Here is a 26606-nt window from a genome sequence, read left to right on the forward strand (position 1 = left end):
ACAGGGCCATAGTCCTGATCAACTCATGAAATGATAACAGAGTCATCAGTAAATTTTACAATGTGACGCCCTTCGTACTGTATACAGAACAAAAAAAAGTGGAGATAAGACACAACATTGGGGGGATCAAATAGATGACAAAACAATGTCAGAGAATATTTCATTAACTTTCACACATTGGGATCTTTCTGTTAAGAAGTCCAGAAGTCAACAAATTAGCCCTGGATCTACATTGTGGGTCCTCAATTTTTGTGCTAGGACATGAGGCCGGACACAGTTAAAAGCTGAAGAAAAGTAAATGAAAAGTAATCTCACCAATGTTTAGCACTGTCCAAATGGGTCATATTAAGCAAGGTGCTGATGGCATCATCCATCCCCCTACTGGACAAAGGGGTCCAGATCAGCCTGAACCATAGATAAGAGTGCCTCTTTTACTATTTTTTTCAAATGTTTTCATAATAAGAGAAGTAAGGGCAGATGGTCTGTAGTCATTAAGACATTTGAGCTTGTTCATTTAGAGTACTGGAACAGTAAATGAGTTCTTCCGGATTTGAAGTACCTTGTTTTGCTGAAAGGAGGCTAAAAAGTTCTTAAGAATCCAACCTCCAATCCCATCAGGACTGGGACTTTTCCTTTCTTTTGTATGGCGGAAGAGTTTCTCAACCTCTTCCCTGTTTACCTCTCCTGTGAAATTACTAAAATCAAAGTGCTTATAAACTGCCTGCTGCTGCTTTAGGCTACATGAGGGATTTCTTGGTGGGACCTCATCCTTAAAAACTGCCTGCTCATTAATAAAATCATGGACATTAAAACGGTTGTAAAAACCATTTAATTAATTTGCCAACTCAGTTTTAGTTTTACCACAAAGGGAAACTGGGCACCTTTTTTTAATTTCCACCCCATGCTGTGGATAATGCAGGAGTGATGAGAGTGAGAAAGAGGAGCAGTGATTACACCTGAGGAGCTGAGTGACTGCACCTGTGGGCTGAAGTGTTTGTGAGGGAGGAAGTGAGCAGGCTAAGTGAATAGCGGAGGGTTACGGCCCTCAGGTTTTCCAGCCTGTGGCCAAAGTGACTCCTTAATTGGCTGCAGAAACATTCCTCAGGACTCCTTCCTTCCGTCACAGAGATTGGCTGATGACTGCTCAATTCCGGAATCGGCTGCCCATCAGGAGGCGTGAGCAACTACAAGAAGGACGATCGCTCTACATTTGAGGCAGCTGTGGACAGAGGGATGCAGATAGATAGATAGATAGATAGATAGATAGATAGATAGATAGACAGACAGACAGACAGACAGACAGACAGACAGACAGACAGACAGACAGACAGACAGACAGACTGATAGATAGATAGATAAAAACTTTATTAATCCCCAAAGGAGAAATTCAGGTGTCCGGCAGCAAACACAATCACAAGACCAAGCACACACATAAGTAAGTATAAAAAATTAAAATGCACAGATAAAATGTAGTACAGTTCAGACATATCTGTTAAACAGTCTAATAGCTGAAGGGATGAACGACTTTTTAAACTGTTCTGTTCTGCAGTGCAGCGAGAGGAGCCTGTTGCTAAGGTTACTCCGCTGGTTTGTCATTGTGACATGCAGTGGATGTTTGGGATTGCTCAGGATGCCCTGCATTAGAGCCATCATCCTCCTCTCCAACACAGCTCCCACAGAGTCCACTTTCCTCCCTATCACAGAAACACATTTATCAATCAGCTTATCCAGCTGGTTCCCATCCCTTGTGGTCATACTGCTGCCCCAACAGACAATCCCAAAGAAGACAGCACTTGCCACAACAGACCGATAGGAAATGTGTAACATTTCACTGCTCACGTCAAAAGCCCTGAGCCTCCTCAGGAAAAACAGCCTGCTCTGTCCCTTCTTATACACAGTACGTGCCTGTGCTGACCAATCCAGTTTGTGATCAAGATGTAAACCCAGATACTTACAGGTGCTGACCACCTCAATGTCCTCCCTGTTAATGTGACAGGTTGATGAGAGGACTTCCTAGAGAAATCAAAAATCATTTCCTTGGTTTTTGATGCATTAAGAATAAGACCATTGTCCCTGCTCCAGGTGAGGAATTCAGCAATGAGTTCCCTGTACTCGCCCTCGTCACCACTCTTCACACATGCCACAATAGCGGTGTCATCAAAATACTTCTGAACATGGCACGCTGCAGATCTATATGTAAAGTCAGCAGTGTAGAGTGTGTAGAGAAACGGTGAGTCCCCTGTGGTGCCCTAGTGTTACTCACCAAGGTTTGTGAAACAAACTTTCCCAGCCAAACAAACTGTGACCTCTGAGTGAGATAATTATGGATTCAGGTGACAAAAAGAGGATCCACCCCCAACCTCACAAGCTTTCCCCTGAGTAACTGATGCTGGATGATATCAAAGGCACTCGTAAAGTCAAAGAACATCAGTTTCACATAACCCCTTGCTCCATCCAAGAAGAAAAGATTCCGGTGGAGCATATTAAGGACTGCATCATCCACCCCTATGTTCTCCTGATAGGCAAATTGTAGAGGGTCTAGCGCCCACTCTACTTGGGTTTTGATCCGTCGTAGTAGTCTCTCCAAAGTCTTAATTATAACAGATGTGAGGGCCACTGGTCTGTAGTCCTTTAGCCCTGCAGGCCTTGCCACCTTGGGCACAGGGACAAGGCACAAGGTTTTCCACCAGGCAGGGACACATCCAGACTGAAAATTACGGTTAAAGAGGGTCTGTAAAGGCACAGCCAACTGTGATGCACATTCCTTTAGCAGTCGTGGTGATATACCATCAGGGCCAGCAGATTTCCGGCCACAAAGCTTCCTCAGCTCCATGCGCACTTTCTCCACAGTAACGAAGGTCACAGCAGCAGAGGTAGAACAGCCACCAGGTGGAGCAGAGCAGATGCTTACAAAGATGGACACCTAGATCCCTCTTGCATGCGATATGGAAAGTGGAATTAGGCCACATTCTCCATGTGTTTCTGCAGAGTGTTCATCTTCATGGTTCCACTCTGGGTGAAGCAGGCATGGTGGATGTAACACTCATGTGGTTTCTCTCCTGAATGTGTCTTCATGTGTCTCTTCAGCTTGTAGGGCCTTTTTAGCGTAGCTGCAGAGGCTACACTGGAACGGACACTCCCCAGTGTGGGAACAAATGTGCAGCTTCAGTTTGCCCAGCTCCACGCAGGCATAGTCACACATGAAGCATTTAAGGGGTTTCCCATGTTTATAGCAACAATGACAAACAAGCTCTCCGCTGGTCACAAAAGCCATGTGTGTGCACTTGTGCAGTCAAGTTCCTGTGTGTGTGTGTGTGTGTGTGTGTGTGTGTGTGTGTGTGTGTGTGTGTGTGTGTGTGTGTGTGTGTGTGTGTGTGTGTGTGTGTGTGTGTGTGTGTGTTCAGATGGTTTCTCAGCAGGATGACCATCCTGAAGGCTCTCACACTGTGGCCTGTCATCTGTGTGGCTGTCCATAGACCTGTCCAGGTTTTAGCGTAGAGGACAGAAACAAACACAGCTCACACTGAAACGTCCTTTTCACTCCTGGATGATGAGCATTGACTTCAGACAGAAGGCCTTACTGTTCTTCTTTAAAGTTGTAAAGCTGACATCCATGTCTATCTCCTTCAGCATAAAGCAGATGACTCTTTTTACCCTTTTTGGTCTTCTTCACATCTCCAGAAGGAAGGCTGATAGTCTGAGTCTGGTCTAGTTCTTAGGCTGAAAAGGCTCGTCTCCTTCCAGCAGCTGGTTCCCCACCTCCTCCTCTTCCTCCTCCTTCTCTTTAGAAAGAACTTCAGCTTCATTTCTGCGAAGGGCTGGAGCCAAATTCCAGCAATTAGCAGGGTAGACCCTGGACAGGCTGCAAGTCTGAAAGCCCTCAGATACAGGCAGTGTGTGGCAGATCACAGGGTCTCCATCTTTTGACATCACCGTGGTGTCCATGAAGGTGCCTTGCTGCAGGGCCTCCACTGTGGTGGAACAGAAAAATAATCTATTCTTACTTGTCTGAGTGTTTTCACCGCTGTGTAATGATAGTATGCATCTAAGTTTTTTAAACCTTGGTGTGTAGCTGAACTCTCCTCATGTCACTCCCATCACAACATGATGCACACATCAAACCTTGCATTTATTATCAATCAAAAACTGACCATTTGTTTTCTTTTCTTTTTTTTAGCCCTATCACATTTTTATGTTGACATTAAAAAATGTGTGTTGAATCCTTTCCCATCCAGTGACTGAAAATGGCAAGTCTCATCTTGGCCTGACTGGTGGGAAGAATGAGTACTGAAGCAGGGGCTACAGGAGGACAACATGCAAATATCTCATAATTTAAAAAACACATAACATTTTTAACAGCCACTTTAATCAACCTTGATAAAGATGCTATATTTCTTATAAAACTTGTGTGTTGTATTTTACTCATTTAGTCAAATTTAACGCGTTTCTTTCTAACACTAGGCTGTGTATGTGTGAGATTTTATAAGAATTTTACGATAAACTTTTAACTGTAAACATAGGATATGAAGGTGCCATCTATTAGCTGTTATGCACATATATATCTATGTAATGATGGCGTGCATCTAGTGCAGGGCTACTCAGTTCGGTCCTACGAGGGCCGCAATCCAGCAGGTTTTCCATGTATTCCTGTACCAACACACCTGAGTCCAATTAATGAGTTATTGTGTAGAACCTGATTGGCTGTTAGAGCCACCTAATTTGACTCAGGTGTGTTGGTGCAGGGATACATGGAAAACCTGCTGGATTGCGGCCCTCGTAGGACCAAATTGAGTAGCCCTGATCTAGTGTTTGAAGCCTCCCATATAGCTGTGCTTTTCCCATGTCAGTCCCAAGTTAATCTGTCTATAGTTTAACCATGTGAACCGGAAATTGTTTCAATAAATGTGTTTCTGTGGAAGTATCTTTGGATTTTTTTTTTAAATATGCCATAATCTTTGAATAATTAAAATCTTCAGCATGATCCTTTTCATTATGAAGATGGTCTTTATGATCATGCTGTCTTAATTCCTAAGTTTTTTTTTCACTTTTCTCGTGAGATATTTGCCTCCATCTTTCTCTCCCTCCAGGTCTGCCTCTTTCTCAGAATTAAGAGCCGAGTACCTTCCCATGTTTTATAGACAGCACTGATGGATGTGCTTCACTTTGAAAAAAAAAACAGATTTTCAGTCAGTTACAAAGAGTTTTGTGCTGTTTTGTATGTATATATATATATATATATATATATATATAATTCCTTCAAATCTCAATTTAATTGAATTCAGCTCTGTTTGTATAGCTTCACAACAATGTCATCTCAAGGAATTTTACAGACAAATAATTTCGAACCAATTCATAATAAATAATAGCCAAGTAAAGGAAAACCAACAGATTACACTCAGTTCTGACTTCAGTCCAGTCCCCCGTCCTGAGCATGCAGGAGGTGACAGTGGAAAGTAAAAACTCCCTTTTACAAGGAAGGAAAAACCTCCAGCAGAAACCGGTTCAGAGAGGTCGGCCATCTGCCTCGACCGGTTGGGGTGGAGAGGACAAGAAAAAGAGACCAACAGGCACTACAACTTATAGCCAGGAAGACCTGCTGAGAGAGAAATATGTTAATGATACCAGTGCTGTCATATGTCATACAAGGAAGTATGCCTCATGGTATGTCACTCAGCAGTCTATGATTTCTTAAAGAAATGAGATCTCAAAAAACAGACTTTTTGTAGATTCTGATCAAAGGCCATGAGGTAAAAGATTTTCAAATGGTTCCTCAAAGCAAGAGATGCAGTTTAAATGTGTTGTTAATGTTTAGTCCCATGCCATGTCAGAGTTTTTACCACTGAAGTCTTTTGTTTTGTGAGTTTAGTTTTACCTTTTCCTTGCACCGGTCTGCCTCCTTAATCCTGCACTTGGGTCTTCACCCCCACTGCATCGTGACATTATTATGCATCCAGTTTTTCCGTCATTTGGATGGGCAGCAAAGGTCATGAAAATGGACAAATATCTGACATCTCAAATATATTTATTTTAGGACGGTACATCTCTGGACAGTACTGGTAGGGCTATAAATGCTTTTTCGGTTGACACTGATCTCAAACAGATCAATTAACTATAGAACTCAATTGATGGAACGTTCACAGCAATTATTTAAAAGGCTTTCATTAGTTTTGAATACACAGGAAATTCTTTTTACTGCATAGTTGCCCATAGTTGTCGTCCATTTGCAAAAAAAAAAAAAAAAAACGTATGCACAATCATACTAATCTTTTGTGAAAGAAAGAAGTCACTTTTCCTTTGTGGAAAAATTCAGGTTTGAGGTTCAGTAGTATTCAGAATTGGCATTTGTTAAACAATAAAGCTAATGCTGAGGAATACACTATGTCTAATAATCAATGAGCATGCAGTGTCATTTTAACAGCCGGTTATCTTTAAGTGCTATAATTTGTTTTTTCCTCTGTGCCGTGTGAAAGTGTAATGCGGCGAATACTGAGTTTCAAGAGTTCAGGAAATTAAATGCAAGCCACGTTTTGAATTACTGTACTACAAGTGTACTGCAATGCCTGTGGTTTCTGGTATATTAATACAAGCTGAAGTATCTCGTTAATATACGGTCAGCAATAAAAATGCAGAAGGGATGTTTAGCAAAAATCTATGAGGTACTCTAAATGGAAAAGGAAGTCAGAATGTAGGACTTTCTTTCTCTTGAGTTAGAGAGGGGAAACTTCAAATTATTTCTGATTTTTCTAAACATTGTCCATGACAGATACAGACAATTTTGACTATAAAAGTCTTCAAGTAACTACTGAAAATAGCAGCAAACATATTCTTTGGATAATCTACAGCAACTCAGTCGCAAAGTTTTACAGTCTCTATATCCTTTTTTAATATTGTTCTGTACATATAGCCCAGGGTAACAGTTTGTTTTAAACCCTTCTCTCTGGGATGTCCAGTAATCACTGAGGTCACAAGCCAGAGGGTGCCATCCAAGTCCATGTAAGAGGATTTCCAATGCAGCTTTGACCCAAGTTTAAAAATCACACCAGGAGGGTGATGATCACGCCATCATCCCGTCCTTGCCACAGCATCTCTCCTTCAAACGCCACCTTTCCATGTTTCCTGGCTCTCATCAGAATCCCCACCACCTTATCAGAGATCCGAACATATCTGTCAAAAAGCTCTCCAAACGTGATACGGATCTTTCCATCCGGGCCTGGGTCAGCCATAGTCCTGATCACGTAACACAAATCAGCTATTTCACGATGGATATGTTGTTCGGCTCGTTTGGCCCTTTCAGCCGTCTTTGTACCCTCTTTAGGACGTCCATAACCCTCCTCGCCTTTTTGGAGGCGGAGGGACATAGAGTAGTCATAGTCAAAGTATTCACTGAAGGGGTTTAGTTTCTGGTTAACTGTGTGTTCTACGGCCCAGTTCTGCCAGCGGCTCTTGAGGTTTCCCACGGTGCTGTATTTCTTGGACAGGGTGTTGATTTTGTTGGCATCCTCAGCTTCTTTGTTGTATCTGGAATACACATTGGATTATATTACAAATAAATAAAAAAGTAGCAGGACAAATCTGTAGAGGAATAGCAAATATTTAAAAGAACTTCATGAGTGACTTGGTTTCTGTAAATGAGGAGAGATATAGGCAGTTTCAGATTGTTAATAACAAAGAAAAAAAGACTGAAATGTCCCGTTTACAAAGGTATTTTTAAGTTAGTGTTTGGTTGGAGACCTTCTAGCATCAAGGACAGTCGCCAATCTTTTTGAGAATTATCCTACAAGCTTGGCTCAATTTTTCTTTGGAAGTTTCTCTTTTTAGACAGTTTTACGATGAGCATCAGTCCACAGCAAGTCTAAGGTTGCTCTAAAAATTGGTGCTACTGCTGTTCTGGGTTTAGGTCCAGACTGGCTGGCCCTCTACACTGATGATTGTACTGCTATCCTATTTTAAGAAATTCTCAAACATTTCAAATCATTTATTTATTTATTTATTCATTTTTATTTTAAATAGATTGATAAACAAAATATATTTTAATGTACGGTATTTATGTTTTAATCTGCAACATTAGAAAAGATGATTATCTCCATTGTGGAGTTTTTTTAATGTAATATATTTTGCACATGTAGAAAGATCAATATGTGAAATTAGGCTGAAGAAAATTAAGTGGAGGAATGAAAACCACACAAACATCACTGATTTCCACTAATTGGGGAGGCAGTGGCTCGGACAGTAAAGCAAGTCATCCAATGACCTGAAGGTTGGTGGTTCAAATCCTGCACCACCTTGGGAAGACATTGTGAGCATTGCTGGCATATGAACGTTCGTTGGTGATCAGAGCACTGCTGAATTGCTCGGACTTTTCTGTCAGCCTGTCCCAGAGTAGCAAGGGCTACATGTGTAGCTCACCACCACCAGAGGTGAATGACTATTGGATTCACTGTAAAGTGCTTTGGGTGCCTTGAAAAGTACTATAAAAATATGATCCATTATCATTACTTCGATGTGGAAAACACTACTCAGGTTTTGATCCAGTAGGCATTTCCTCCCAACCATTCTTCTCCAGGTTACTCCATCCTTGCTCTCCAGGACACCACCTATGTACTCCAAGAACGCTGGGTATTATGAGCTACTGTTTGGTATAAGTACATGAGTACAAACTGCCACAGGAGCCCCCTGTTGACGCTTGTTTGATGTTTTGCAAACATCTGTGACCTCCACATTTTAAGTTCAATACCAAATTAAATGTAGTGACAATACTCACGTTGACACTTGTGGTCTTTTAATCCTTACTGAGTCTTCCTCAGAATCATTTTGCTCCTCTGCCTTAGAAATCCTCTTTGCTGGAGAATCCTTTACATCCAGTTTCTCCTCCTTTAAATCTCTGTCTTCTTTGTCCACCACACAGCTGCGTCCCCCTCCTGGTGCCTGTCCCTGTTTGACAACCTTTCTCTCATTCTCCACCTGCTTCCAGCTTTTAGTCAGAGAGGACACCATGTTGGAGCACTTCCTGCGGCGTGTGGGGGAGCTTTTCTTCTTTAGCAGCCTGTCAATCTCCTCATCTGATGGCTCCTTTTTTATCTTCTCAGTCAGAAGTCTGACTGCTGCACTTTTCTCTTGAACATTGCTAGTCACAGTTTTCACCACCTGTTTTGTCTTGATGCGAGACAGAAGCAGTGGATCATCCAAAGTCTTAAACTCCTCATTATTGGATGATCCTGAAGAAGTGGATGTCTTAGCCATTATTTGGCTGTCAGAAGTTGGCTGGGTTTGAACAGGAGGCGGCTTCTTGGGGACCCACTTCTTTCTGGGTTCCTCTGTTGGTCCTTCAAGTGAAGATGGAGCCCATCCACTGGGCTCACTGGCCTGCTTCTTCTCATTATCCGTCACCCATTTTTGCCAGCTGCTTGCCAGGCCACACACCGTGCTAACTGCACGGAGCTTCTTAATGTACTTGTTGCTGGATGGTTTCCTTTGATATGCTTGGCCAATCTGCTCGTCAGACATAATTATCTGTATTAATGTATCAGCTGAAACACAATTAATCCTGCTAAGTTATCCCTCTGATTTATCAAAAAAAAAAAAAAAAAAAAAGAAGCTTAATCTCTTTTACTTGAATTGTTGTTTTGACCTTTCTCTACCTCCACTGCTTCCTAACCTCACACTTGCAAACACAGATCTAAAACAGGGAGAGGAAACCCTAACATGATGATGGAAAGTATTCGAGTCATCCCGGGATAGGGACCCGATCATCTTTCCCTGACACTGATCACCCCTACACACTCATGTTTCATCACAGATTGTGCTTGTAATAAGAGGTGAAGGGGGCAGTAGAACAGGGGTGGGAAAGCTAAAAACTATCAAAGACACACAGTGTGTATTTACAACATTTTTAAACTTCAACTTTTTTTCTTTATTTTAAAAACAAAATTCAAATTTACATCATGTATTTCTGGACAACTTGTTCAGAAAAACACATCCACAAATTAGTTGGCATTATTTATTGAGTGATGATAAAATTATCTTGTGTCAAAATTCTTTGCTCAGTACTGTCACTGCCAGTTATGCCAAAGTATTTGACTGAGATTATGTAATTAAATAGAATAAAGAATTACTTCATCTTACAGTGATATAACTTGTTATTAGCATTAACTACTGCTGGTAGAGGGAAAAGGATTTGATTTTAAGCAATAAATAAATAAATGAACAAAAATATGCTAATGTTAAACTTGTGAAACTAAAAAAAAGCAACCAAATGAATAAATAAATAAAGCCGTACAGGTTAATCTTGTCAAAGGTGCAACCGACATTTAAACACAGAGAATCACACCAGGAAATATCCTGGAGAATCACACCATGTTTTCTTTCTCACACCAGGTGTAAAATAGAAAACAAAGAACTTCTGATCAAGAAAATTGTTATACCTGCATACACACAAACTGGTTTTGCTTTGCAATGCTGCTGCAAAGAATCTGTTTACTCACTCTTCTAAGAGAACAGAGCAGCATTTTGACATCAGTGACATGACTTTATATTTTGTTAAATGAAGTACTGACAGGCGTGACAGTTCTACTTTAAGAGGTGCGTTTTATGTGGAATACACAATGTGATTCCAGGGCTGCTTATTTTTCATACCCACTTTAACAGAGGGAGTGTGTTTATAAATAGAACCTGTCAAAAACATACAGCAGCAGCTGGTGGCAGTTCGTCATAGAGGGTGCCTCAGTGACTCAGCAAGCATCAGCTCTGGACGTCTTCTCAAACCAAGTCATCCTGAGCATATACAGTGTTACATATTCTGGTCAGAGAGGAGGAAAAAAGCTCCTCCATCAGGACAAACAGTCTCACTACACTAACAAGAGTAACACTTAAAGCAGGGATCACCAACTCCTGAACTGATTAGATTGAAATCACTCTCCAACAGCTTCTTGTGAAGTTCTGCACAAACCCCTTAAGAGCCCATTAATTTAAGTCAGGTGTGTTGCAGCAAGGAAACATCTAAAACCTGCAGGACCCTGACCCAAGAGGTCCAGAGATGCAGATCCCTGACTTAAAGAGAGACCTGCAAAGTAGAAATAATAAAGGAACATGTCCTGATTTGTGGTTCAATAAGTTTTAAAAACATTTCAGTGCATGATCATTTCAGTGTTCAGCACTGGATCCATCCATCCATCCATTGTCTGCCGCTTATCCGGAGTCGGGTCGCGGGGGCAGCTGCCTAAGCAGGGAAACCCAGACTTCCCTCTCCCCTGGCCACATTCACCAGCTCATCCGGAGGGATCCCGAGGCGTTCCGAGGCCAGCCGAGAGATGTAGTCTGTCCAGCATGTCCTGGGTCTTCCTCGGGGCCTCTTTCCAGTGGGACGTGACCGGAACACCTCACCAGGGAGGCGTCCAGGAGGCATCCTAACCAGATGCCCGAGCCACCGCATCTGGCTCCTCTCGATATGGAGGAGCAGCAGCTCTACTCTGAGCCCCTCCCGGATCATCGAGCATCTCACCCAATCTCTAAGGGAGAGCCCGGCCACTGAAAGAACAAGATCGCGAATGCAAGCGGCCAAAATGAGTTTTCTCTGCAGGCAGCACTGGATCTACATGTCTAAATGTCACTTGCTTTTTGTAACATCTAAATATTTTCCTCAAACAGTGCTTCCCCATTGCAGATGTCTAAGTTGAACAATATTTCCTTGCTTTAAGAGCACAGACACAGTAAACAAACAAAGATTGAAAAGAATGCCCCATCACAATCCCATCAGCTTCCTTTGTTGTAGAAACAAAAAGAATTCTTACTGGCATGTTGTAACAATGTCTTGCCAAGACTTTTACATAACTCTCTTATCATGACTATTATGACTTCCTTGATTTTTTAAATCAAGGAAGCTCTCTTTATAGAAAATTTTCCAGTTTCCTGGTTTGGTAATAGCAGTATACACTGAAATTGCACTTAAATAGTTTTAAGTAGAATCAAGTAAATGTATTAAATTTATCCAAAAGAAAGTAAAGATTTGTCAATTTTGTCAAATTTGATTTAATCCACAAAAGTTCACAGTCATCACCTAACCAGAAAACTAAATAAGATTTACATGAAAAGGTTCATAATAGTTCAAGGCAATAAGGTAATTCAAAACAAGTTTTGCTCTATGCTTCTGATCCTTATTCATAATTATACCCAACTTAATTCTTATATTTTACAATCACACACACACACACACAATTCCTTACATATGGTTATGTAGTAACTGTATTGTCCTGAAGGTTTACTCACTAATACTGTAGCTACAGTTATGTTTTAATATACATGTTACTGGTGGTGTTGTTCTTGTTTTTCTTGTTTTCTTATAGGTGCTCCTGATGATTTGATTTCTTACAGAGGCCACAAGATTTTTTTCTGCCAAGTTTCTTTACAGATGTAGCAGCTGGTTGTCAGGCTTTTCTGATTGGGTTTTTGAATGTACAGATGTTGCTGTTGCTTTATGTGTTTTTTTTATCTTTGCCTCCTTTTTCTTGTCTTCTCTTTTCTCACTTTCTTCCCTTGTTCCTACTGTCAGGTCCAACATTAACATGTAACTCAGCAATAACCCAATTAAAAAAGAAAAGACACACCAGAGTCAAGGGGAGCCTTATATCCGCAAAGTATAATTCCCTTTATTTCTATTTAGCTTCCCCTTGGTAAAACAAATTTGTTTGACACAAAACAGCATCCAGACCAATATACCTATTCTATTCTATTCTATTCTACAGTCATACGCTTTTATCCAAAGCGACTTACATTTGAGAGTAAGAAAAACACAAGCATGAATTCAAACAAGATGGGACATTATAATTAAGTGATAGTCAGACTGCTTTGAGTCCAGTTGGACCAGGTGCTGTCATGTAGTGCTAAAGGCAGTGCATATAAGTTTTTTTGTTTTTTTGTTTTTTTTGTAGTTTTTGTAAGTCATTTTATTTAAATACAAACATCACAATTTCATCAAACAATTTCAACTTGGGCATAAGTGCACACAGCTTCTTCAGTACTTGGTTGAGCCAAAGGCAAATCTTTTCTCAGAAACTCATTCTGTTGAGTAGATGAGTTAAGCTAAGTGTGGAAATGTTCCTTAAACAACTGAGTCTTTAGCTTGCTTTTAAAAGTGGATAAGGACTCTGCGGATCGGACAGAGTTTGGTAGATCGTTCCACCACCGGGGGACAACAGAGGAGAAGAGTCTAGATACTGATTTTGAGCCACGTTGTGGTGGGAGCACTAGGCGTTTTTCGCTGGCAGAGCGTAACTGTGGAGAGGAAGTGCAGCTCTGGGTTAAGGAGTGAAGGTAGACAGGAGCCGTTTTGGGTTATTGTTTTGTAAGCCAGAAACAGAGCTTTGAATTTGATGCGTGCTGCAACTGGAAGCCAGTGAAGAGCAATAACAGCGGAGTGACATGAGCTCTTTTGGGTTGGTTGAAGACCAGACGTGCTGCTGTGTTCTGGATCATCTGCAGAGGTTTAACTGAGCATGCAGGCAGGCCAGCCAGTAAGGAGTTGCAGTAGTCAATGCATGAAATGACCAGAGCCTGGACCAGGAGCTGGGCCGTGTGCTCAGTCAGGTAGGGTCTGATCCTCCTGATGTTGTAGAGGGCAAATCGGCAAGACCGGGCAACCGAGGCAACATGGTCCTTAAAGGTCAGCTGGTTGTCTACCATGACACCAAGATTCCTGGTACTTCTTGCTAAGATGCTGGACAGGACAAGTTTAGAAAGAAAAAAAAAGATCCCTTTAGTTCTGCTGCTTTGGGCTTAAACTGAAGGGGGGACATCCCATGTTGCACTGACCACCTCTCCACACTCTTCTCTTTGCTCTCCATATATATTATATTGTAGCGGTTGCGGGGATTGGCTCTGTAGGGTGGGTCATTTGCATACCAAAGCTGATGCCCTATCCCTCCGGCCCTGTGTGGTGGGAGATGTCTGCCGCCAGTGCCAACACCCTGAGCGCCGAGTCCCACCAGTTCCGTGGACAGCGGCCATGCAGACAACCAACAGCAACCCTGATCCTTCTACCAGCCCCCCAAGTGGAGCTAACACTGCAGACCCCCTGGAGGCCATGGGGCCTCAGCAGCTGCAAGAAGATAAGAATCGAGACCCAATTCTCACCCAACTTCGGAAGTGGGTGGAAGCAGGCCAGCAGCCCAGGTGGGAGGCAGTGTCAGCCCAGGACCCAGACAGAAAGCTATGTATTCAGTGGTCAACCATCTGCTGCCACTGAGGGGTCCTCTACCAGCAGTGGCAGGCTCCAGCAGGGCAACACAACATCCTCCAGCTGTTGGTGCCCCAACAACTGTGCACCAAGGTGCTTCAGATGCACACTCTAGCACCTCCGATCCCTATTCCACTGGTCCGGCTGCCGCCAAGACGTGGAGCTCTGTGTCTACCACCGTAATACATGCACAGCGCAGAAGGAGCTGGCCCAGCGCTCCTATGCCCTGCTACAGCAGTACCAGGTAGGGGCGCCCATCAAACAAGTGGGGGTGGATGTCCTGAGGCCGTTCCCCATTACTGAGAGGGGCAACTGCTACATCCTTGTTGCCATGGGCTACTTTACCAAGTGGCAGGAGGCATACACCGTTCCCGACAATAACACCTTCCTGTGGTTGTCTGGGCCTACCGGACAGTGGTCCAGGAGTCCTCCTGCCTTGCTGATGTTTGGCCACGAGCTGAGCACCCCAGTGGACTTAATGTTCAGCTCTCCTCCGGAGCCGGAGATGACAAGCAGGCCAGGGATGGATTATTTTTGTGAATGGAAAGAGAAACTCCAGGTCGCTTATGAACTGGCTCGGGGGGGCCCCAACTGTTTATTTGTTTATTTGTTTATTTTGTTTGGATCCCCATTAGCTTCCACAACTGTGGTTGCTAATCTTCCTGGGGTCCAAAATCAGCATACAATTTTACAGTTTATTAATACATAAAATATAAAATTATTCAATAACTGTAAAAAACAGCAATATACAGTAACATTATCATAATGGAGAACCATGCAGAACAAAATACTCTTTACACAATAAATAAATATCAATAGTTCATCTCTAAGAATCTCTTCTTTATAATTTTCTTAAAAATTAATAGGTTTTGGATTTGCCTAACACTGGATGGGAGTGTATTCCATTCTATAGCGGCCCTATATAAGATGGTTTTCTTCATGTAATTAGATTTTGGGCTTGGAACTATGACCATGCTGTTACTGACTTGGCGTGTCACATACTCATGACAATGACCACTGAATAATATTTTGTCTTTAAAATAATTCTGTGTGTTATTTGCCAAGACTTTATACATGAACAACAGAAGACTACATTTTACTTTTGCTTTCACAGTTAGCCAGGACAGTTTATTATGCATCTTCTGGACATTAGTGCGAAAGGACAATGCAAAACTACTCTTGCTGCTCTGTTCTGTGCGATTTGTAGTTTTTGTAGATAATTTTGGGCTGCACTGGCCCAGACTACTGGGCAGTACTGTAAATGACATAAGACAAGACTTTGAACAACATTTTTTAATACAGTATATCGGTTGAGCAATATGCAGAGCACTTTCTTGCCATAGCGATGCCCCTGCCCATCGTTCTGACAATGTGATTTAACTGATCAGACCAAATCTGTGCCATGGTCCAAGCAAAAACAGGCCTATGACTCTCGCTGCCATGGCCAAGACTTCATTCCGGGGGACTGGGTTTAGATGTTCTGCCCCAAGCGAAAAAAAAGGACTCTCCCCAAAATTTGCCAGCCACAGGGGTGGACCTTGTGTGGTGCTGCAAAGGCTTTCTGATGTGATGTACTGGGTGAAGCTGCAGAAGAGGGGCCGAGTGCTGGTCCTCCATCATGACTGCCTTGCCTCATACCAGCCAGCCATTCCCCTGGAGGGAGACAGAGAGAGTTCCCCTGCCAGTAGAGCATGATACCCTACAAGAAGGGTCGCCCCACACCTCTGGCTGAACTGGGTAGGTCCCCACGAGCCAGCCGTTGGCAATGTGAAACCCCACCAAGACTTTGTTGCAGATTTGTAAATAGTGGTATGTGTGTTTTATTTTGTTTTTGGGGTTGTGTTTTTTTTTTTTTTTTTTTTCGGTTGCTGGGACAGCTAACAGTCTGGGGATTGGCCCTCTAGGGTGGGTCATTTGCATTTTTCTCCATCCTGCTTTGCAATGCCTTTGTCCTGTTCTGCACCATGATTTAAGTGTATATGTAGTCCTTTGACACTCCCGTTCTTTTTGAATCTTGAGTCCCGTTCTTTGACAAAGCCAAAGTTAAATGAACAACATACAGCCTTACTTTTGATAATTAAAACAATTTGTGGACATTAATCACAATGGCTCTAATGTTCAAAGCCTCACGGACCCCCTGCGCTCTTTGGCGGACCCCCTTAGGTGCTTGTCGGTTGGATCTGGTTCTACTTGGAATTTTTTTTGTTGTTAAAGTAAGTTTTCATCTCTACTGTGGGGGATTTTCATAGAACATTCAATGCAATCCATCATAAAACACTGAGAACAGATTCAATACCACTACAAAATGTGTTGAGAGTTGGGTTTTAGTTAGGCAACTTGTTTATGAATTGGCATATATGAACACAATTAAGTTTGATTTAATTGGATTACAGTGAAATGGACTGAAATCAATACTTGAGTCAGATTGCATCTTTTAATTCCTTTGAGATGACACAGTCAAAGCTGAACAAGTGGTTTAAATTTTCCAAATGAATTTTGTTGATTTTTGTGATGTTGCAAAAATGGTCCACAAAGAACAAATTTCCCAGTCATTTTTATGTATTTATTATTTACCCCAGTCCAGCCCTGGTCTCTGTGAAATGAGCACATCCACTTCTACACGTGCCTCTAAAACAGTGTGTATATTGTATCTTTTGTTATCCTCCAAACATGATTTAAAAATGCCATTTGCTAATTCTTTAAGTTTTTCATCAAGTAGGGTGGCAACCTCCCCAAGCAATCTACAGAGTCAGGTTACAAACTTCTAAGGACCCTACAAAAAATATATGATTTGCCCATTATCATTTTTCAGTACTCTGACCCACAGTTTCTGATGATTCTGATAAAAAGACAAACACCAGTGAGTTTAGTTATAGATTGAATTAATTTATCCAACAACCCTAAAACAGTTACAGTTCATAGTTCATGGGAAAAAACTTAAAAAGACAACAGAATACTGTACAAACAAGCTGGAGACCAGGTGAGGTGAGTAGAATTGGATTTCACTAAGAAGGAAGAATTTGTTTTCAGCATCAGGACATCTTCTGAAAGACGAACACCAAGTAGACACCTGCAGGGAACAGAGACGAACAGATTCATCTACTTAACCTATTTAATTTAATCTGGGTATCAGCAGCAAATTAAAAAAGACTTCCAGCAGACTCCTCAGTGTGTCGAGGTAATCTAATTTGGAGCATGAAGGTGAAACGATTTGAATATCAGACATCCAGCTGAGGGGGAAATAAAAATCATACTTGCAAATGCAACAGTTGGTAGTATGACCAAGTATACCCCAAAAACTAGTTCACTGGGTGAATTCAGACCAGTTCTCATCAAAAACCAAAAGAAAAATTATAAAGCAAAATGTCCGATTAACTAATGACTTGTAAATATAAATTAAAAACTAACAAAGTCAAAGTGCTCAGTACAGTAAAGGTTATCAGACACTTACTGGTTGCCTCCCACTCAGATTTGCTCAGGGTTCCCTGCACGAAAGCAGACAACACCGTCAGACCAAACAGGACCAAGCATGCTGAAACACCCTGCAGCTGTGTGCAAAAGCAGACTCACCACTGGTGGTCTCACTCTGGTTCTGTCGCAGTGCTGTTTAGCATGGGAGTATTCTTCTTTGCTGTCAGAAGACTGTCGACCTCCATCGTCACAAGGAAACGGCTGAAAGCACAACAAGCAGAAAAAATGACACCATAAATAAATATTCGAATTGTGATGATTTAGCTACTATCTTGTCTCACTGAACCAAGCCGATCTCCACATCACAGATGTAAAATGGTCTAAAATAGTTTAACATGCTCGGTGAGGTTAAATAAATTTAAAAAAAGAAAAAAAAAAATGTTGATTTGTTTACACTTCTTAAAACTGCTGGAGACTCCTGCAAATGTGTCCCAGCTAAATATGATTGATGGGAAACTTGTTTAGGTGATGACAAATTCAAAGGACAGACCTTCATCATTGCACAATAAAAAAAAATCTGTATCAACATTTCCAGTCTTATAGGTTTAGCCTGCAGCTCAGTGGTCTATTTTGCAGCAAAGAATATGAAAACATTTAGGAAGCAATTAGAGAGCAACACACCGCTAGCCAACAGGCTTATCCCGGTTGTCAGTATCTGATGATTCAGAATAGAGCTGAGCTTTGATTTTGTTTTGTTTTTTGTAAACATATTTACAACCAAGCCAGGGTGTCTGTATCATTGGGAAAAATTCCACATTAAATATTATGTTGAATAAAGACATAGAAAAAAAAAGTTGTGCTTATTTAATAATAATTTAATAATAATAATCCAAAATCTATTATTGACTGATGGTTGCTAGATCTACCTCCAGAGCCATCATCTTCATCATGAGGCTACGATGATGCTCCTTCTTCACTTTCTCCTCGAAGAACTCGGAAAACCTTTGCTTCAGCACCAGGCGCATATTGTAACGCTTTGCCATGCTGCCACAAAGAGAAACACATGGACATTTTAATTTATAGCAGGTAAATTTGATTCATGATAACGTCAAGATTGTGTTTTTCTTTTTCTGTTGAACATAGAATTGACAATATTTCCACTTGTCAGTGACCTCAAGAAGAAAAAAAAAAACAGGAAAAACTTACTGTTCAAAAAGAGGAAAGTAGACAAGAAACTCAGGAACATCAACAACGCCCTCAAGGCTGAAGTGATATTGACATCCAAACAGAGGATAAGAACCTTTGGACTGAAAGGAAACATTGAAGACCTCATTACCAAACGACAGAGAGTCCGACGCCTCCAGACGTTTACTGCAGTTGAGTAAAAGGAGAAAAGCAATGACATGGTTGATCTTAAAGTTTAGAAACCAATAGTTCAATTCATTACTGTCATTTCAGAAGATGAAGGATGTTCCTAAAAATAGCATCCATCACAGGAATTCCTGCCAGAATCCAGCAGGAAGCAGTGCTGTGAAATGATAAAAAAAAAAAAAAAAATCAATCTTCCTTCTTACACAAGCTCATAGGCGTCTGGAGTTGTTCCAATGAAGAAGCCTCCAGGTTTCAAACGCTCACAGGCATTCCTCAGCATCATGTCTGCCTTCTGCTCGCTCTCAAATGAGTAATGATACACAAACTGACAGCTGCAGATGTCAAACATGAGCTCCGCATTATCCAGCTTCTCTGACAAATCCTCCTGCACAAACAGACCAAAGGTGGAGGAAAAAAAAAAATAATTTGCATTTATGCCAGGATATTTTTATGTCTCACATTCCTCTAATTCTTGCAAAAAAAAAAATCACAGCACTGATGAAATGATTACATGCACAGATGTACAGGTCTACCTTTGAACAGTCTGCTGTAATAAACTGGGCGCTGAAGATTTTCTCGTTAGCGTGACTTTTCCTTTTCATCTCCTCATAACGACTCTGGCACTGCTCCACTGACACTCCTGCTATATCTAAAACACAAAACCAGTCATTTTTTTAAAAAAAATTATGCACAGCAGTGTATCCTCTGCAGCATTTATCTGGATAATAACAGAAGTAACCAATACTTTCATCTGGAAAACTGATTGACAATTCATTTAACTTAGAGTAACAGACAAGGTGGGCGGTTTTGACCTTGAATGAGTCATCTAGAACAGGGGTTAGTTTCAGAAAGTTGGCGAGTTAATTTCGCCCCAAAAACAGAGAAGAGTGGAGGACAAGTCAGTAATAAATTATTACCTGCACAGACCAGATGACTGATCCCTCCTCTTCTCCACTTCAGTAGGTCTCCTCCTTTACCACAGCCAAGGTCCAACACAGATACCTGCTTGTGTCCCGAATCCCGTATCTGTTCAAGGATCTCACCTGTCAATTTAAAAAAAAAAAAAAAAAAAAAATCTGGATAACTGTGGTTATGTGCCTGTAACTGTCAGACAACAGATTGAATGCATCTGGTACTGACTGTGAATGAAAATTGGACGTTGGTAAGAACTTTGGCAAATATATTGATTACTGATCAGTTACCGATCAGGACACTCTTCAGCCAGTTGTTAAAGTTCCTCATGAAGAAGATTCTGCTTTGACTTCGAGCAGCCAGACCAACTTCTTGCAGCTTGTTGTAGTGGCTAGCCACCTTCACACCGTGATCAGCCACCTGAAGGTCCAATAACAAATCATCAGTGACTGCACACAACCCACTCATCTGGCAGATCAATAACTTGTTAAACCCTTTTCTAACGGGCATGTTAAAGTCGTAGCTGTTCAACACTTGTTTCACAAACACATCATTTTCACAAACTGATAATCAACAAGTTTACCAGCTTCTTTGTGGGTGAAGTCTCTGCTTCATCTTCCTCCTCCTCATGTTTCCTCTTCATCCCCATCTTCTGATGCACCTCTTCTCTTCCTGAAGTCACTCCTTTCTCATCTTCAGCTTCTCTCGATTTCTCTCCTTCCGGTTTCATTGTGTCTGTCTGGAGAGACATCTTTCACACTGACAACAGTGAAAAGGACAGAAGGGAAATCAGGCTGATTGGAAATGCAGAATTTACCAATTTGGTGTCAATAATCTTAGCTTTTTAAACTTGTAAAGTCCAAAGTAAAACCAATCATGAATAGGAGCAGCCAATGCTATCATTCACCCCAGAAAAAGTTAAATAAACAGCTAAACTTACATACCTACCTACCTACATTTTAACAGATCTAAAAATATAAGCGACAATGAAGACCAAGTTTAGGAGGAAAAAAAGGAGGAAAGTAGTTAGGACTTTTAAACTGTTGCAAATTATTTACATGAATAAATTTAACCACTCAGTGATGCTTCATGATCAAATTGTCAGCGTTTTGGATCAACATTTGTTAGTTTTATTAACTTGTACTGTGCAGCGATGATTAAATGTAATCATAAATTATTTATTCCAAACTGAATTTGATAAATGATAAAGCTCAAATCCAATATTATAAAAAAGGGACAATATACAGAATTTATTCTGAAATAAGTGTGAACTGAAACTGTTCAATAGAAGGATAATTGGTCCTGTAAAAAAAAAAAAAACGCACAAGGGTAGCTGCTTTTATGTCAACCAGATTAATTAAGAAATGTAACTATACACTAGACAAGAGTTTAAACCTTAAGACAGATGAATAACACTAAAATTCAGACTTTGCTGTAGAAAAACTACATTTAAGTTAGATGAAATTCTAATTCTATTTAACATTTTAAGTTCTCTGGAGTGGACAAACCATCTCACTACTAATACTTACACGAAACCCTCAATTGTGGAATTTACTCCCGTTTTCTTTTAGTCAATGTTTTTTATCCCAAAACATGAGAAGAAAATCAGCAACAATTTCATTTAGTAGTAAAACTGCACAGCCAGAGTTATATGACAGTATGGAGATAGTCTGCCTTCAGAAAAGCAGTAAGTTTAAGTTAAATAACTGTTGATAATGATGATGAACAAGACAACGACAAAAGGAGTTTTTTTTAATCAGACGATACACAAACTGGATTTCAAACAGGAAGTTGCGTCTTACTAGTATAGCTGGTTACACACGTTTTTAATCAGTGGCTTGCAGTGAAGTCAGCCCTGACCCTATATATGTCTGGAGAAACCCACAAACTTAATCTTAAATTCAATTCACGTTTGAGTCGTTTGTTTGCTACCAGCAATTAGCAAGCTACCAAACAGCTCCGTCAATTTAATGAAAGCCAGTGTGTTCTGTCGGAGATTACTCGAACGGGTGATGGACCAGGACCTGGATCTAAATGACCAGCTGGCAGTAAACAGGTTCTTAAACTCGTTTGTAATGTTAAAACACATTAAAAGCTTAATTTAAGAAAAGACGACTGTCTACTCACTATGCTCTCCCGACACGACGCGTGCGCTCTAAATAGTTTCCGGGTGTGGGAGCGTCATATTTGTGCGACACCCCAAGGCGGCGATGTAAACTAATCAAGGACTGTAAAAATATATATTTTAAAAATACACTGAGTTATTTTCTCTTTTTCAGCTTGCACACTAATCGAGATGAGAGGTTGTTTTGTTTTGACATTTTGTTTGTGAAGTGAAAAAAACTTCCAGCAGGTGGAGCTGTAAAACTCCTTTCTGATTAGTTTATTATGTGTCCCATATCTGGATTCATGTGTTCTATCATTTGTTCAACATCAGCTTGAAAAAAAGAGAAAAGAACTTTTCTTTAAAAGCAATTTAAGAACAACTTTATGCAAATTAATATGTACATTTGTATTTATAAGCAAGGCAAATTTATTTGTATAGCACAATTCAACAACAGGGTGATTCAGAGTGCTTTACAGAATACAATTAAGCATAATTTAACAGTAAAAACAAAAGAAAAAGAAAGAACACTGGTTAAAAACAGTATTAAAACATGATCAAGTTTAAAAATTAAAGCTTAAAAAATCACAGATGTATATTTGGACTTTTTAAAATAAAACTACTGAAATGCAACAGAGAACAGGTGGGTATTTATTGTGGATTTAAAAAAACTGAATGTTTCAGCTGATCTGAGGCTTCCTGGGAGTTTGTTCCTGACATGAGGAGCATAGAAGATGAATGCAGCTTCTCCATGTCTGGTTTTGACTTTCGGAAGTGATAAGAAACTGGATCCAGATGATCTGAGGGGTCTGGTAGGTTCATACTGAGTAAAGAGGTCACTGATAAATTTTGGTCCTAAACCATTCAGAGCATTATAGACCAGCAACAGAACTTTAAAGTCTATCTTCTGATGGACAGGCCAGTGTAAAGACCCCAGAGCTGGACTGGTGTGGTTCACTAAGTTGCAAATGTCTAATTGATTTTTTAGGTAGAACCTGTAAAAACACTGTTACAATAATCAAGCCGACTAAAGATGAAACCATGGACTAGTTTTTCCAGGTCTTGCTGAGACATCAGATCTTTTATCCTTGATATATTTTTAAGGTGATAGTAGGTTGACTTTGTGATTCCCTTAATGTGTTTTTCAAAGTTTAGGTCTGAGTCCATCTATACACCCAGATTTCTGGCCTGGTTGGTGGTTTTTAGGTGTATAGACTGAAGCTCTGTGGTGACCTTTAATCGTTTCTCTTTGGCTCCAAATGCAATCGCCTCAGTTTTGTTTTTGTTTAACTGAAGAGAGGCCCACCCAGTTCTCCAGCCATTGTAATAGCCTATGTATTGTATGTGTACATGTTGACTTTTTTTCTTTCCATCATGTTGCCTTGTACTACATATATTTTAAAAAAAATAATAATAAATTGGCTGCATTTGACTTGATGTGCCACTGTGACAACCATAGCCTCTTGGTACAGGCCATGGTTGTCTCTCACTCTGGCTGTTGCAGTGCTCTTCTCACGGGAGCCTTTACTACAAAGCGGGATTAGTGACTTAGGGAAGTAAGAGCTCTTGTTTTTGTTGTTGTTGTTGTTTTTTTACTATCCCAAAGCTGGCTCACATTTTACTGGGTTGTATCATCACAGAAACTGAATACCTAACCTGTTTCCAAGGTTAAAAGTTAAAGCTAAAGAAAGCACCACACCACTGTAAAAATAAAAAAAAGAGACATCATTCTGTGGACAGCGAGAAAATTGCTTTCTGATTATAATGAGAGTCAACTATGTTGTTTGATTTTTGTGGATCTTCATAAATATGAAAAATATTCAGCAAAAGGGAATGCTTATGTAGACTAAAATATTAATTTTCCATACTTATTTCACCACTGATTTACCCTCTGTATAGTCAGAAAAGACTAACTTTTTTTCTGGGAACACATCCTTACCTAAAACTTCTAAAAAGACATCCATGCCATACCGCCACTTACTTACACTTCTGCCCCATTTGTCCTCTGTCATTTAAATAGATTTTAAAAAGCTTTGAACTGATTTCTGTCTGCATCAAATTTGTTTCTCACTTGTTAGTTGCTTTAGCTAAACATCTGCATCCGCTAAATGACATCTCTTTTCTTCCTGTAACACTCATGCAAAATTCCCAGTCAAATCAGGATGTTTCTTAAATTCTACTCAATTTTCCCTTGAAGTTTGATAGGATGAAATTCAAATAGTCCAGTCATAATTAAACTATTTAAGTATGAGTACAGAACTGACTGTGTGTATGAAAACATTGTATGAATTAATAAGTCAGATTTACAAGTACATAACAATTTGGTTGACTTTTTGTAAACACTTAAATTAATTGGAAACTTTTTCATATATTGGAAATTGAATGATTTGACACTTTTAAACCTGTAGTGAAGAACTTTTGCCTCCCTCCTCTGGCACCGAGGGTAATCACACTCTTGATGTATGTTTGTCATGTAAGCCTTTGGCCAACCACCAATATATTAATCTGCATGTTTGTTTTTGCCGTTGTTTGCTTTCTTTTTAATAGTTAAAGCTTTTCTCTGAATCCCAACATTCTTTTTCATAAGAAACCTTGTTTCTTCTGTGCGTGACCTGATAGCAGTGTGATGTCACTTCTGTGAGACGAGTCAGTTAAGTCAAAATGTCGTGGCTTGGCAATAAAAGCTAGTTGAGCATTCAGTCGTGGATTTTCTGGACACAACAGCAGCCTTCTGCATCTCTGTTACGGTTGCTCCCCTTTAACATCTCTGGCACCAGGAATACTGGAAAATGTGACTTACCTGCAGCTGATGCAGTTTTATCAGAATATATGTAGATGTTCCACATTTGAGTTTTTACACATAGCACAGCTGCTGCCTCCTGCTCTCATTCCTTTATCTGAGCTTAATGATACCTCAGAAAAGATTCTTAATAATACAGCTAATCTAAAAGTTCAAGTTTCAGTATTTTGAACCTGAATGCAGAGGCAAACAACAACTTTCTATGTCAAGACACAGATGAATATCAATTTTCTTACTGGAGCGTGCAGCCTCTTACCCTCTGTGTGCCTCATATTTCTTGCTCCTACCCTGCTTGTCATTGTCAGGGGTAAAAAAAGCATGCATGCTGGTTCACACAAGTTTCTTTAGAAGCAAGCAAAGTTACAGATTTTCTTTCACTGACTAAAAGACTCTTGTAATGTAGTAAGGTTTTAACCCAGAAATAAGGATTAGCCTATTTAGCAGCTCTGTTGTCTCCAAAGTCGATTTCACTTTCTGTTTGTTTTGTTTTGTTTTGTTTTGTTTTGTTTTGTTTTGTTTTGTTTTGTTTTGTTTTGTTTTGTTTTGTTTTGTTTTGAACACAGAAATCAGAATGTCCTAGTTGAAGGTTGGGAAGTTCAACTAAAAAGTCTCCCTAAGTTGAATTTCTAACTCTAACAATTGGAAGAAACAACCTCGAGCTCATAATTCAACATAGTTACCCCACACATTTAAAGTAGTCATAGCTGTAGTCATAAATGTTTGTAAATGAGAACTGGTTCTCAAACATTTTTTTTACCTGGTTAAATAAAGGTTAAATAAATAAAATAAACAATGTAATAGGATTTCTGCTAGTTTATGTCAAATGTTCTTAAACTATTTGAGCTACGACCCCAAAGATAACATACGTTTGGGTCCCCCACGCTCACACGGCGACTTAGTGATTAATTGTGTGATATATCAGATGGGTCATCCTGTAGCATCCTCTGAATGTAAGGCTGGAAAACTGTCAAAATCTTCATAAATAAGGAGAATAAAGTGGATTTTGGTGGTTCACCGTTGTGACAAGGCACCTACATGCAAAATCAGCTTCTCTTGCAGCGATAATGTCAAATTCAGATTTTTAATATGGCATGTGTACTAACTTTGTTTTTAATGCGTTAACGTGTTTAATTAAGGTGGCCATTTCAAAGATTCATATTCTAATTAATCATTTAATCTTAACAGCTCTGGTCAAACTCAAAATTTATTTGATATATAAAGGCTATATATTTTTTGCATTGATCTGGCAACCCCCTGAAACTACCTCACTACCCCCATGGGGGTCCCGACCCCCAGTTTGAGAACCACTGGTTATGTGTCATCAGATCAGTCAGACATTGTCCAGCATGACATGGTGGTTAACTGTGGTCATTTTATGACAAATCAAACAAATGTTCTCATTATTAATTCTGCCAACCCACTTGGTCAGGCAACAAATCTTACTAGAATTCTCACTTGCAACTGGAATGTAGTCAACATGGGAACAGAGTCATTCTCAGCTCCAAGATGCCACCTTTGAGGGAACCGGAACACAGTATGGGAGTCTGTTGCTCCAGGCTCCACGTTACCTCTTTACTATTGCTCGTTTAATGACTATGATAACAGTGTCACTGCTAATAAAGCAGCTTTTCCGCAGGAGTAAAATGTTCTAGATATGTTCCATGGCTGGATATGGTTACTCCAGACACTGAGCAGAGATTTTCCACCCAGGCCCTTTTTAAAATGTCTGAAACATCAGCAGGTGAAAAAGGGGATAAGTGTGTAGGAAAGTATTCTTAAGC

At 40.3% G+C, this 26606-nt stretch overlaps 2 protein-coding genes and 1 pseudogene across 3 annotated transcripts; all 3 read right to left on the reverse strand.

Annotated features, from left to right (window-relative positions):
* Positions 1-3043: 3043 nt before the first annotated feature.
* Positions 3044-5129, reverse strand: LOC121628095 (annotated as a pseudogene).
* A 927-nt stretch (positions 5130-6056) lies between these two features.
* Positions 6057-9504, reverse strand: abrab (actin binding Rho activating protein b). Its single transcript, XM_041966907.1, has 2 exons — positions 8762-9504; positions 6057-7518 (listed from the first exon to the last, which is right to left on the reverse strand). Exons 1-2 carry the CDS (start codon positions 9502-9504, stop codon positions 7035-7037), a joined length of 1227 nt encoding a protein of 408 aa, XP_041822841.1. The 3' UTR covers positions 6057-7034.
* Positions 9505-16762: 7258 nt separating this feature from the next.
* On the reverse strand, positions 16763-25205 carry rnmt (RNA (guanine-7-) methyltransferase). 2 transcript variants are annotated; one of them, XM_041967322.1, is made up of 11 exons: positions 25082-25205; positions 20505-20680; positions 20212-20341; positions 19927-20052; positions 19543-19658; positions 19213-19394; positions 18845-19009; positions 18565-18682; positions 17798-17899; positions 17679-17712; positions 16763-17297 (listed from the first exon to the last, which is right to left on the reverse strand). In XM_041967322.1, exons 2-11 carry the CDS (start codon positions 20670-20672, stop codon positions 17260-17262), a joined length of 1179 nt encoding a protein of 392 aa, XP_041823256.1. In that variant the 5' UTR covers positions 20673-20680; positions 25082-25205; the 3' UTR covers positions 16763-17259. The 2 variants fall into 2 exon arrangements, with proteins under 2 accessions (XP_041823256.1, XP_041823257.1); XM_041967323.1 differs by lacking the exon at positions 25082-25205 and adding an exon at positions 22049-22113.
* Between the last annotated feature and the right edge of the window lie 1401 nt (positions 25206-26606).

The sequence above is a fragment of the Melanotaenia boesemani genome, chromosome 17 (genome assembly GCF_017639745.1).
Source record: "Melanotaenia boesemani isolate fMelBoe1 chromosome 17, fMelBoe1.pri, whole genome shotgun sequence".
In the NCBI taxonomy this organism is placed as follows: domain Eukaryota; kingdom Metazoa; phylum Chordata; class Actinopteri; order Atheriniformes; family Melanotaeniidae; genus Melanotaenia; species Melanotaenia boesemani.

Coding starts and splice junctions, on each gene's coding strand:
- abrab (XM_041966907.1), bottom strand. CDS start 9,504: ATGTCTGACGAGCAGATTGGCCAAGCATATCAAAGGAAACCATCCAGC. Junction 7,519..8,761: donor AAAAGACCACAAGTGTCAAC/GTGAGTATTGTC, acceptor TGTGTATTCCAG/ATACAACAAAGAAGCTGAGG.
- rnmt (XM_041967322.1), bottom strand. CDS start 20,672: ATGTCTCTCCAGACAGACACAATGAAACCGGAAGGAGAGAAATCGAGA. Junction 19,010..19,212: donor CCAGACGCCTATGAGCTTGT/GTAAGAAGGAAG, acceptor ACTCAACTGCAG/TAAACGTCTGGAGGCGTCGG. Junction 18,683..18,844: donor TACTTTCCTCTTTTTGAACA/GTAAGTTTTTCC, acceptor TCTTTGTGGCAG/CATGGCAAAGCGTTACAATA.